The sequence below is a fragment of the Carassius auratus genome, chromosome 23 (assembly GCF_003368295.1).
Source record: "Carassius auratus strain Wakin chromosome 23, ASM336829v1, whole genome shotgun sequence".
Lineage (NCBI taxonomy): Eukaryota > Metazoa > Chordata > Actinopteri > Cypriniformes > Cyprinidae > Carassius > Carassius auratus.
In genome coordinates this window covers 14,870,999-14,885,137 of record NC_039265.1, presented here as the reverse complement: position 1 = coordinate 14,885,137, position 14,139 = coordinate 14,870,999, and the positions used below count along the sequence as shown (strand labels likewise).

General features: G+C 35.1%; 1 protein-coding gene across 4 annotated transcripts in view; it reads right to left on the bottom strand.

Moving 5' to 3' along the window:
- Positions 1-14,139, bottom strand: part of clstn1 (calsyntenin 1) — a 39,758-nt gene that overhangs the window by 13,288 nt on the left and 12,331 nt on the right. For 2 of the 4 annotated variants that reach the window (XM_026200014.1, XM_026200016.1), the window contains exons 2-6: positions 11,861-11,983; positions 3,842-3,871; positions 2,313-2,508; positions 909-1,117; positions 516-665 (exon numbers count right to left, since the gene is read on the bottom strand). In XM_026200014.1, the coding sequence (XP_026055799.1) occupies positions 516-665; positions 909-1,117; positions 2,313-2,508; positions 3,842-3,871; positions 11,861-11,983 (708 nt within the window). The remainder of the gene's footprint in view (positions 1-515; positions 666-908; positions 1,118-2,312; positions 2,509-3,841; positions 3,872-11,860; positions 11,984-14,139) is intronic. The other 2 variants (XM_026200015.1, XM_026200017.1) reach the window with 1 other exon arrangement.

Genomic DNA, 14,139 nt, shown 5'->3' with positions numbered 1-14,139 from the left:
TGCAGTTTTAGTCACTTCCTGATTGGCTTCACGAGAGAGAGCGGGAGGTTGCCGCTTGGTAAGCTAGATTAAAGTGATTATTACATTTTAAATATGGTTATTTTTCTTACAAAAATAGATCAATTCGCCACAGGAGGCATTTTTATTATAATTCGCTAAAAGAGACACTTTTTATTATGGATGGACACTTTTTATTTCACTTCTTTTGGACTGATGCATGCAACACCGCTGAGTGGCAATTTGTAATAACACAATTTGTAATATAACTCTGACTAGATTTGTCTGAAAGAATAAAGTCATATACACCTAGGATGCCTTGAGGGCGAGTAATTTATGGGCTAATTTTCATTTTTGGGTGAATTTACCCTTTAACTACAATCTTTCGCTATAATGGTGGATTTATCATTTAAACTTCTTTGTCCATGTACACAGCTTTCCCACCTTAAAACAACAAAATAATACAGCTGTGTTTGTTTAAATCTTTGAGATACAAAAAATCCAGAGGTCTTTGATACCTTGCCAGCTTGGTTTGCAGGTGGGCTTGATGTTGATTTTTACAAGAACGTCCTCAGATGCACGGTTTTTACCGCAGTCATATGCAGTCACGGTGAGTTTGTACATGCGTTCCTTGCTGTAGTTCAACTTCTCTGTGTTCTTGATGTTGCCTGTTCATATAGAGAACGAACAAGCAATAACCTCAAGCCAAATTTAAAACTTAAATTCAGGCCACAACTCAAGGTGACAGTTTGCTAACGTCACTGTTAGGTATGCTACAGATCCTAAAATGGCAGCTTGTTTCCAAAAATCAATTTTTATCGGCACATGAATAACAATGACCTAGAAGTCAATATCACTCTAAGGGATATTACTTGGGGTTTTGGCAGGAGATCTGAATTGGCAGCACTTACCATCCTTGTCAACGGTAAAGGGCACATCGGGGGTGACAATTTCATAGCTGCAGATCTGACTGAACTGGAAAGAGCAGTCAGCGTCAACGGCCTCCACCTTCAGGATGCTGTCATACTTTTTGCCCTCGATCACTGTGGCTTTGTAGGACTTCTCTTTGAACACCGGTGAATACTCATTCATGTCATTCACTTGGATGTGGACGGTAGCCCTGGGTGACATCAAAACGTCATTAATAAACTAGAATTGGACAAGTGGGAATAAGCAGTGACGCAAGTCTTGTTTGATAACAGATGGATGATTAATTCAGGCACGCTCTGATGGGACGCATTCATTCACAGGAGTGAACACGAGTGTGCTAATATCTCATTATGTGATATCATAAGAATGGGATGTTTCAAATGGGCTTCAGGGTTTCTTTATGCCACAAATTTTATTTAGAAATTAGAGATAAAAAAGCATGTCTTAGATTTGCTAGATCTAAAAAAAAAAAGAAAAAAAAAAGACCTTTAATTAATTAGGGTACAACCAGGGTTAGTAAGGTAATGGAAGTTAATCGGTTTACTATATTATTAAATTTTTCTGTGCTGGATTTTTTTATCATTGTTGTGTAAGGAAAATCTAATGTAAACCTTCATTTTCAGCTGACTTGCCCATAGTGTTTTTATTTATGGAAATTCATTAATTATTTTTTAGACTAAAAACTAAATTAGAAACAATGGAATGGTATTTTCTTGTAAAACATACTTCAATAATGTTTGTTTTATTTGTATAATGTATAATGTTTTTTTCTTTTTTTTTCTTTTTTAAGAAATTAATAATTTTATCCCTTAAGGATGCCATGATGTTTATCAAGAGTGACAATAAAGACATTTATAATGTTGTAAAAGATTTCTATTTCAAATAAATCCTGTTTGTTTAAATTTTCTTAAAAAAAAAAAAAATGAAAGAATCCTAAAAAAGTGACTGTTTCCAACAAAAATAAAGCATCACTGTTCTCAACATTAAGAATAATAATAAGAAATGCTTCTAAGGCACCAAATCAGTAGAATGATTTCTGAAAAATCATGTGACACTGAGGACTGGAATAATGGCTGCTGAAAATTCAGTTTTATCTTCACAGGAATAAATTACATTTCATAATATATTCAAATAGAAACAGTTATTTTAAATTAGAATAATATAAAAAAAAACTACAGTATTTTTGATCAAATAAACACAGCGTTATATATATGTATATATTATATTTTCAAATATAAATATATTATCCAAAACTCTTTTAAATACATTTTGACACAACCAGAATGCTTACGTGTACAATTCTGGCTCAATTCTAGTGCCACTTGCAACTATTCATTACAGTTCTTTTTACTTTATCAATAAAAACTCCCAAACAAGATACGCACTTGTGAGATTTCTTCATGTTGCTGCCATCAGGTCCCTCTCCACAGTCGTAGGCCTGGATGGTGAAGGTGTGCTCCTTTTGCAGCTCACAATCCAGTTTATCCTTGGCCCGGATCACGCCCTCGCCAGTGGACTTATCCAACACCACCGCCTCGAACGGCACATTCTGCCCGTGAATCCTGAAGCCGCAGATCTCCCCTGCAAACGGCACACGTGTGTTTAGTCAAGCCCACCCGTGAGCCAAGCGCCAGCTGCCGTTCATGAGATAAAAGAAACCCACAATGAAATTATAACACGTCACACTCAAATAAGAACAGCCAAAGTTGGTTTGGCAGCCAAAGGGATCGAAACACTGAGGGGAGGTGGGAGGTGAAGGTGTCTGTGGAGGAAGCCAGAAGCACTGTGGGATGGGGGTGAGTATTTGGGAGGTGGAAGGGAGGGTTAAAAAGGGGATACCGAGTGTCTGGTCCAAGCCATTTGATCACATTGCATCCAGTCATGCAGTAAGAAACCCAGAATGTGGACAGGCATTTCACAGGAATACTTTATATACAAGGACAGGAAGGAAATGATATGAACCAATGGACAGATATCTGTTGTGTTTAATAGCATAACATATCTAAAGAAGTACTTAAGGTGTTTAATGCAGATTTTTGGTTAAAAGGAACACATTTTAACAAGAAAGAAAATGTTCAAATGATAAGTTAATCATGGGGCGAATGAAAAGGAGTTATGACAGAGATCCAGCGTCCTTTCAGAAGTTCACAAATCAAAGCAAATATACAAACAAACAAAAAACTCATTTGGAGCTTTAAGTTAGATTTAGGCGTGAAGGAAGTCTTCCTGTGCAATGTTGTCTCTCTCAAACCTTTAAAAAAACTGAAAGAATGAAACAAATTAAAAATTGAGGAGCAGAGGCAGGAAACTTAAAGGCTGGATGAGAGCTGGGGTTAGAAATATCCATTTGCTTGACATCCACATCAACCAGCAGTAGTTGTCATGCTGTGTATTTAACATTAGTGGAGGAGAGGGTGAAGAGACTCAAACTACAGATCAAACCACACCACAGACCGGACAGCAGAGAGTTTGCATCATTTAACAATCTCAGCATTGGCGTTTTTGAGCAGGAACTGAACTCTGGAGCGTCAGAGTCTCACAGATTTAAGATCTGTCGTGTTCAAAGCCAACCCCTAAAAGGGACTTTACAGGGAGGATGTAACTAGTAACTAGTGTACGTGCATTATTACCCTTCATCTCTTCAGTTTTGGAGCTGAAGTACTGTTAGCATCTGCAAACTTCAATGGATGTCTCATGCATAGATATTTCTAGATACTGTTATCCCCGCATCACTCTTGTCATCCAGTAGCTACATTTTCATTTCCAACAAATTCAAAGCAAACCAAAAAGAAGAAGAACTGGGAAGAGATTAAAAAGAGCATGACAGGAGTTTCCGTGTGAAGTGCCGATTTCTTTTGTGTTTGCGTTAGTGGGTTAATAAAATGGTAAAAAGGCAGTAGAAAGAGCCCATCACCTTCTTTGGTGAAGGTCACCTCAAAACTCTCTACAAGAAGGGAGAAAAGATAAACCCAGGTCAGTCAGAGAAGGAATGAGATGCAGAGAAACACAGACAAGAAAGAGAAGCAGCCGAGGACTCAAAATACCTCATTTGACTTTTCACACTGTTCAGATTAGGGTTGGGCAATATATATTTAATATTTATGATCACTTTGCTATGATGTAAATTTAAATAAAACCGTGAATATATAAATGATTTTAATGCACTTTTAACTTGGCCATTAAAGTTCTTGTAAAGCATATCACACCCTCTTTATGAGAGCAGGGACAGCCTGAATGGGGCCTATGACTTAAAAAAAAAACAAAAACAAAAAAAACTCAAAAGGCATTAAATATTGGTATTCATTTCCATGAATAGGTTATTACTGTAAAAAACTCAAATTCATCAGTAAATTTGTGTCATCACTAGAACTTGTTCACAATTATATTTTTCATATATTAAAATGTTTAAAAGAGATATGTAGGTAAATAGTATACTCCTACTTGATTATTTATTTTATTATTATTTCTAACCAAATAAATGAAAATGTTTAATCCAAGAGGTATAAAATACAGAAACCACAAATTAAATATTTTAAAATAATTAATTGATCATTTAAACAATGTTTTAAAATGAAAGAAATTAAATAAATGACAATAAATGTTTATTTATAAAATATATTTCTGAGCAAATGCATTTTGCATTTCTGTATTGCCCGGCCCTAGTACAGATGGCTTTTATTTTCCTTAACTGCAAGGACAATATCTCACAGACACTTTCATTTGTAGCAATCTGCATCATGCTAATTCTGAGGGTATTCTGGCCCTAATATGACTTTACAGCACAAAACATTATATTTTGATGAGTCCACATTAACAGTCACAGAAACACAAAAAACAGCCTTGAGCACAGGAGGAAACTGCCATAGAGCTCCTGTTAAAGGGTTAGTTCACCCAAATATTAAAATTATATCATTAATGACTCCGAAGATGAACAGAGGTCTTACGTGTTTGGAATGACATGAGGGTGAGTCATTAATGACATAATTTTTATATTTGAGTGAACTAACCCTTTAAGGTTAACAATTAATAAATGGTGCAACCATAGGAAAGATTAAGGGTTAGCCAAAAAAAAATGTTATAGTAGTATCAGCACTAAATAAAATTAGCCAACTTTTATATATAATATATATATTTTTTATTTTATTTTATTATAAAAGTTTATAATATTTTTCTGCTTGGCTGTCCACTAAAGGGTTTTGTTTGACCCTATCGGTGGCTTCGCTGGTGGACCTGTCCACCTCGTTTTTACCCCTACAATTAGAGATGGATTTTCCATTAGGATCTGCTGTTCAGAGCAAGTCATGCGGTGGAAGCTTTGTGCCTCATCAGTGCATTCTTGAGCTTTAATGACTGAACATCCCCACACTTCCCCTAAACCCCAGACTGACGCTTCAGTCTGCATGCCAAGAGCCAACTTATATAGCCCTCCATTTCCCATCAGGCAAAAACACAATGAATATTGATTCATTCCCTCAGACTGCTATACAGCACAGAGGAATCGATGGAGATAAAAAGACAACAGCTAAAAAGTGAGAGAAAAAAACTAGAAGAGGGACTTTGATTTTATTTGACTGCTGATTCATTACTGCCTAAGGATTGAAGTTTTAGAGGTCTGAAGTTTAACGTTTAAGGACTTGCTCACAACGAGTCAGAGGAAATATTGAAATTGACAGCGAGCTGAATAGTCCACTGACATTTCTGCAGTGGAAATCGATGCTTGGAGCTTGTTTATAAAAGGCCAGCTGAACATCAATCATGATGCTGCATGTCTGCCCCTAATGGGACACTGCATCCTCTGAAGCAACCTGTCATATACACCAAATAAATCTACATGTTCTACTAAAACTCTACAGAGATTTACAATGCTGGGAGCAAAAGTCCCTTGCTTTGAATTCAATCAGAAACCTAACATTTAATACATTTCACAATATTTTATTGTAGGCCTAACACATTATATTTTACATAAAATGTTTATATATTAGATATATAATAACCATACAATTAATACAATATAAAATATATAAATAATACAATTAAATGAATGAAAAATTCATATTCAGTACAATGTATTGTATTTTTTGATAGTGATGGATTTTGATCTATTCAATACAAAGTGATAGATACTATCCATCTATCTATCTATCTATCTATCTATCTATCTATCTATCTATCTATCTATCTATCTTATATAAAAAAATAAATAAATACAAAATAAAAGCAATATATAAATAAATAATAAATAATTAAAATAAATTCCTATTCGGTATAACGTTTATATATTTCAGTACTTGTCAGAAATTAACTTTTTTATTGTATTGTTTTGGGGGGGAATTACATTTTAATACATAATATCATAAAAATACTACATCATAACAATCATATATTTACTATATTAAACCGGCATGGTCTGGTTTAAATGAATCTAAATGGCACAGCAGTTCTCTCACTGATCAGAGTAAAGTGAGTTAGTCAGCATGGCACCATGTCCTGAGCGGCCCGGCACTGGCAGAGACGCTAAGAATGTGACAATCACCCACACAGCCATGTGATATTTCAAAGTGAATTTAAGAAAGCTTGTTAATATAATCAGTCTGCACTCACACTGCTGGCTCACACAAAACAAACACTCTAAAAACTGCTGGGTTGAAAACAACCCAATTTGGGTTATTTTGACAACCCAGCGCTGGGTCAAAAAGGGACGAACCCAGCGCTGGGTTGTTTTAACCCAACCAGTTGGGTTATCATATTTAACCCAGCCTGCTGGGTTGCCTTTTTTTATGGTTTAAAATGACTATATTGCAGGGTTTAAAAAAACAGAGCGGGTGTTTTTTTTTTATCACTGTATTTCAGAAGGAAAACTACTGTATTTAGAAAATGTTCGATATCATTTCGCATGTGCTTGATAAGGCAGCGTTTGTGAGCTCAGTACCGCTCTGCAGCCGTTACCGGAGAAACCTACCTCTCCCGCTCTTAGCGCCTCCTGCTGGCAGAAAATAAACTCGCAGAGTGCAGTCATGTGGGGAAACAATGCATTTCTACGTTAAAATTAACCCAAATTGAGCTAGGCATTAAACCTACAAATATTGTTCATTTTAAATATCACTTTTACACACAAATAATAATTACCAAAAGGAAAATATTTATTAAAAACAAGAGAAAAGTCAAAAAGTAACATATTAGAAGAAATGCAGAAAAGGATGGCATTAACAGCTACAGAGTTCATAAACAAAGCATTGAACATTTGATGAATATAACTTAAGATCAAATTGGACTTTGTTCAATTGTATATATTGTATAAAAATATACGAAAACACATACAATAAATTTACAATTAATTAGGTTTTTTTCCAACTATTCTGGCATGACAGTACACAAATAAATCACATTAACTTTGATATTATAACATTTAACAGACGCGTGTGTGTGTGTGTGAAAGAATGTGAGCAGGTGTATGAATGACAGAGTGTAAACTTTTCTACTAAACAACACAGCAAAAGCATTTAACTTTTTTTTTTTTTAACAAATTATACACTTACAGTTTGTTTCATAGTCCATGAATACAGATCATGCATCACGGTCAATTTTCATGATCTCTTTAGCATAACTGATGTAATCATGAAGAAGCCCCATCAGCACAGCATCTGACATCTTCTACATCATCCAGGGCAGCGTCCTCCTTTAAAACCACTGCAGTTTAGGGGAAAGAAGATTCTCCTCTCTGACCAGCATTCATCCAGTCACCGCCTGCTCTTCATCAGTGGCCTAAGAGAAACACATTTGAAAAAATTAAACATTTAATTAAACTCTATCCATTTTCAGGTAGAGGTGTATTCACATCCGTAAGGATAGGTAAATAATCGGTTTTAAAGTTTCAACACTTTGTGTGGTTGTTTAATGTCTCAGTCCACCACAGCGCTCCAGAATGCTATAATGGCAGCACTAGTGTGAGGACATGCGATATTGTTTGAATAAATATTGCTTTCAGAAAGCTTCTTTACTGAAACATTAAAACAGACATGACATTCACATACCTCACAATATTCACGTACATTGAGGGCTGCTCTTCAAACCGTTAGTTCACCAAATAATTAAAATGTTTATAATTTACTCTCCTCATGTTTTTCCAGACTCATACAAACTCTGCTCATTTTTTGGAAAACGTATGAATATATTTAATATTCTCTTTTTGTGTCCTCCATTGCTGGTCTGGGAGACCAGTATTTTATTTCGAACATACATGTTTGCTATCATATAATTTAAGATGTATTCATATATTAATATCAGAATTTACTTCTACAATAACTCTATATTTATGAAGCTTGAAAATACTGATTATCTAAACAATAAATGGATTAACAAATATTATGAGAAAACTAAAAATATATTAATTTATGTTGTAAAGACAGACAAAAGTCTTATAGGTGTGGAATGACTTGAGGGCAAGTAAATGATTTTTTGTGTGAACTTTACCTCTAAGAGCGAAGACCAAGAATAATGACTCTCCAAATCAGACAACTCCAAAGTTGGTTTGAGTTCTGCAATGAAAAACACAGACATCAATGCTCTTAATGAAATGAGCACGTAATCACACTGTTGTTGCATCAAAATGTGAAGTAAACCGGCAGGAGACAACAGAAAAATTTATTTTCTAAAAATAACTTACATAAAATCTCAAAGGAATGATGCTCTCCCATGTCTCTTGCTTTTAACATCTACAAAAACAAAAAACAAACATTATTTTACTCTTAGTTTAACACAACAACAACTGATAACATGAAATTATGAAGTTTACTTGCCTTAAACGATCTTTCCCTCTCTTCAGAAGAAGCTGAGAAAACCTCCTCCTCACACAAGCAGACTTGTGTGTCCTTAACTCCAGTTAGTTTGAGTTCTGCAAAGAGGGATATCAATGGTTTCAATAAAATATTAACATATACATACATACATGCATACATACATACATATATATATAAAATCACACTGTTTTTGCATCAAAATGTGAAGTTAACAGGCAGGACACAACATAAACATTAATTTTCTAAAAAAAAAAAGTAATAATAATTTAACTTACATCAGTCTCAAAAGAATGAAGTTATCTTGTCTCTGGATTTCAACATCTAAAAAAAACACACTATTTTAGTCTTAGTAAAAATAAAGATAACTTATTCTGAAGTTATTCTGAAGTTTACTCTCCTTAACCCGTCTGTCCCTCTCTTCAGAAGAACACCTCCTCCTCATCCTCACACAGGTCTGTGACTCCTCACACAAACAGCTTCTGTGTCTTTAACTCTCAGCGCGAGGACAATGAAGACACAAGCTTGACAAGTCTGAAATATTACATGTAAAACATACTTTTAACAGTTACCACTTCAACAGCCTCAAAATAATTATGCTAGTCTTTACTACACAATGCCGTTTCCTTTAGGAGACAAACATACATTCAGTTTAACCGCGAAAAAAAAAGACAAATTCACATGAGCGTAACCGTGACCATAACCGTCTGTTAACGCCTCAAAGAGAACAGATAATGTAAAATATTATGTAAATATGACAAAATACATTTACAGACGTTATATTAAAAGTACATCCTCCGTTCAGTAACGTTACATGAGGCAGTTAAGACCTCCGTGTCCGAGGCGAAAACCGCGTCCGTTTTTATATATATATAACGTTAAGCTCCTTTGTTTCCGCCTTTCATACAACCGGGTAAACAATAAAAGATAACTTTACATTTAGAATATTTAACGTTACTTACCATAGTCTTTCACTCGCTTCTCGCTTCTATCACGCTGAGAAAATGGCGGCTGCTCGCACTGGAGACGTACGATTTTGACGTGACATGCGTGCTCTCCTTCACGTCCGCGTCCTCAACCCAGACCGCTGGGTTAAAAAAGAAAGTTATTTTCAACCCAAACTTGGGTTAAAACATCCCAAAGTCCTATCCAACGGCCTCAACCCAGCAGTTGGGTTGAAAAAACAACCCAGCGTTTTTTAGAGTGAAGCTTACTGAAATGATTGCTTATGAACTTTCAGAGTTATACATTTATGATAAGATTATCAGTGAAAAATGATCTAAATGCTTTGATATTTATACAAATAACTCCACATTAGTGCACGTGGACCAATCTTTCTCCCAAATGTTTGCCTCTACTTTGATAGCAGTGTCCCTTATTCAGGGTGCACCGGGAGAATAACGAGGACTGCTACTAAAACCGTGAGAAAGGAGCGAGTGCACTGACAATGGACCACTGCAAGAAGAGATTTGAAACCAGGTCAAAGTAAATCTCAAAGTGATTAAAAAATGGCTAGAGCCAATGCTAGGGCTGCACATTCCCTCTCACAGGAAACAAGCCGAGTAAGAAGAAATTTCATTGAACTTGATATCAGAAGAGCTCTAGAAGTCTGGCGACCAGCTGCTTGGCCAACGAGAGAGGCGATTTAAAAAAGTGACGGGTTTATAGACTGCCTATCTTCTACTGTACTGATTCAATATGAGCTTATTAATGCAACATGCTTAAAAATACTTCAGTTGGATCTGCTAACTTATTATCTCCAAAATGTGGAGAAAAGATAAGGGAGAAGCACACCACCAACATCCATCATAGCCCTCACCTGGACTTTGTAGGAATCGGTGGAACTCAGTGTTTTACATATTCAGTTTTGCACTACATTAATTGCTTAATGTCTAGGGACGCAAGCAAAAATAAACTCAAGAAGCATAAAGCAGTACATGGAGAAACAAACAGCTCCATTAACCTAGAGCATTAGAGACTCTAAGAATATCTACAAACCTAATTACCAACAAGAGCGGACTTCAAGTTCAGCTGCAGGCTGATGATATCAGGTCTTTTATTCAAAATGTAATTATGGTTTGTTATAGATCTATTTTAAGGTTTAATTGACAAGATGCGAGTAGGAAAGCTTTGTCGAAGCATCAATACATTATCAAACTAAAGAACCAAGAGTCCAGGGCAAAAGAAAATCCATTCAAAACAAGTTCACAAAGGACTTTTATTATGACTCCTACCTGACTAAATAAAAACCAACTGATTTTCAAAAAGATAAAGGTGACATTTAGAAATATTCTGCTGACTTTTCACTGAAAACATGAATAACAGTATTTTATTATAATACGCCCTTCATTTGACAGCTTTAATAACTGGAAACAAATCAGGTGCATATACTCCAGTCATCAATGCAACAAACTTCTAATGAGAAAAATGAAATTTCTGTCAAGATTTGTCACCCTCATGTTGTTCCAAACTTGTAAAGCTTCTGATGTGTAAAAGGTGAATTTTTAAAGATTATGATCGTATGATCAATGATGTCAAAAATCTACTAATTCCCTGGTATTTTGATTGATTATTATTAGTGATTAGTATCATTGATATACAATTAAAGATTGTGTTAATATTTTAAACAAGACTTTATTTTAATAATTGTTTACATTTTAATTTTAGGGATTATGTTATGCATTTTTTAAATTTATATATTATTCAATATTATTTTTGTTAAGCTTCTTTTTAGTTTTAGTTGTTTTAGTATTTTAACATAAACGTTGCACTGCTGAAATAAACGTTTTTATTTTGTATTTAATTTCAGTTAATGCTTATTTTATATAATGGAAATGTTTTTTGTTACCGTTTTTTGTTATTAAAATTTTAAATAAATAATGATGGACATTTTCTCACAAAGCTAGTTTGAAAAGTGGAATAAAACACTTAAACAATATTAATGACTTTTATGGTGATTTTAGTTAATTCACTTATATTACACAGAAAAACACCCCTAGGTGGCAAGAAATCCCCTTTTTATGGAAGAAATTATGACAGAACTTTAATTTTTAGGCAAAATCTCTCTTTATGGTTTGGAAAGCATGAGAAAGCAAAATGGCTGGCAGCTTGATCTGAGACCAGAAGATGGAGGATCTTACCTGCATAGCGCAACGGGGCATCTTTATCCAAGGCTATCAGCGGAGGGTCCAGGAGAACTTTGTCGTCATTTTCCGTTACGATACCATGATACGTGGTCTCAATCCATGGCTTGTGCTTATTTACTGTTGGGGAGAAAAAACAGGAAAAAGTAGTTTATTTTTTGCTGAATAAAACCAAGCCCAGACAACAACAACCAATTATTTGGGTTTTCTGTGAGGATGCACTATGTGTCAGCACAACTGTACGCCAGCTTAAAGCCAGAGCGCAAAAATCACACACTGACTAGTGCGCAGTGGCATTTGCCGCCCCTGTTGGAGCTGAGAGCACGCCGAAGCTCAGCAGCTCATTAGTGTTGACTGAAGGCTTTGAGCTCTGAAACCGAGAGGACAGATGCACTGTGCTTTAGCTTCAGACTGCAGAAACACTGCAGCAGCGGCAGAGGTTGACGTGAAGGGCAGATTGCTCTCTTCAACGGCTGATCAGTGCCTGTACCCGAAATGTGAGTACATCAGCAATTGCTGAGCGAAAAGCATACTCCTGCAGTGCTGATCTCATTGTGTGCAGACCTGATAGCGAGGCGGCCGCGGGGAAACTAAATGAGCTCAGCAGACAGATGTCGTCAACTGCAGGGTCAATCACCAAGCTGTCAGTCTGACCGAATCAACCTTTCAAAACATAGCTAAAAAGACATAGCTCTTCAGCGAGCACTTATAAAACATTTATGGTATTGCACACTAATTGAACACTACAGCCTCCAAGTACACTATTTAGTATATGCTATGATGCAAAATATTGCTTGTTTTTCATGTCCGAGATTAGATCTACTTACTGTACGAAAGTATAGAATTTGAGTAAAATACACAAATTAAATGTATTACATAATAAAAATAGTAGTAAATGAAAATCATTAAGTATGTATATAGAATAATCTTAAATAAATAATTATTTATATTTTATATATATTTTTTTATATTAATACATCTCTTTGTTTTTGTCATATATTGTAATGTAATTTTACTGCATGCTTAAGATGACAGTTTTGTAATTTTCTATTTTGTAACTACATTTTTAGGTATACATTAAAATTAATGACATAAAATATATAACAACAAAAAGATAAAAAAGGTAAAAACATAAATATATTAAATATAAAGAATATATTTTTATATACATTTATCACATAATAAAAAAATATATATATATATATATATATATATATATATATATATATATATATAATATTTTTAATATATATATATATTATATATTATATTTTTATTATGTGATAAATGTATACATTTACTTGAATTCTGTACTTTGGTACTGCTAATATTGGTAGCTACATAATGAAAAATGTGTTTTACATCATTCATAAAGTCACTTTGAATAAAAAACACCTGCTAAATGAATAAATGTAAATGTTTGTAGTTATATGAAAATATACATTGACTGAAAAATCTCTTATGTCAGCTCATCACTCAAGCCAGACACTAAATCTATGTGCACATAAATTCTTCAACATCCTCTGTGCTAACAGTTCCCATCCCTTATACTGCTCAGAAAATTGCTGTCTGGAAATATGTGCGTGGTGTGCAGCAGCTGGAGCGAAGAAGGATGATTTATTGGCTTCTGTGCACCGGTGTCTTACGACTCGCCCCGCAGGCAGAAGCCTGATCAGTGACACTAATTGAAGGATATAACCTCCACAGCAATAACGCCATAATGCTCACCTCCGTTCATATTACACGCCAGAATCCGATTTCACACCTTCTGGAAAAATGTATGCTTGACAGAACTGTCGCTTCATTTTCGTCTTTCTTCACCCTGTTAATTTTCAGCTGTAATACATTTGAGATTCAAGAACTGACGATTGTACATGTCTACCAATGCTACAAACACATGATGCATGATTCTAACGCTGTACCCAGTACAAACAGAGCTGGGACGGAGTCTAGGACTTGGTATTGTTGGTGAAATTTTTGATCTGGCTCATAAATCGTCTTAAAGTAGGTTCACGTGACCCTAAGTGTACTGCTGCTGCTGGTGGCTGTATGTGGACAGACTGTCAGACCAGACTACCCTGAGCATAATCTGCTTTAAAATCCTGGGTTTATAAAACCTTAAGAGCTGAGGTAAGTCACATGCTTAAAGGGCAAACTGGAACATAATGCTACTAATAAAGAGAACAAGACTAGAACATAACACATTCTTTTGCCTTACACACACACACATACCAAGTAGGCCTACTGTACATTCATTTAACTAACTAGATTGAGTG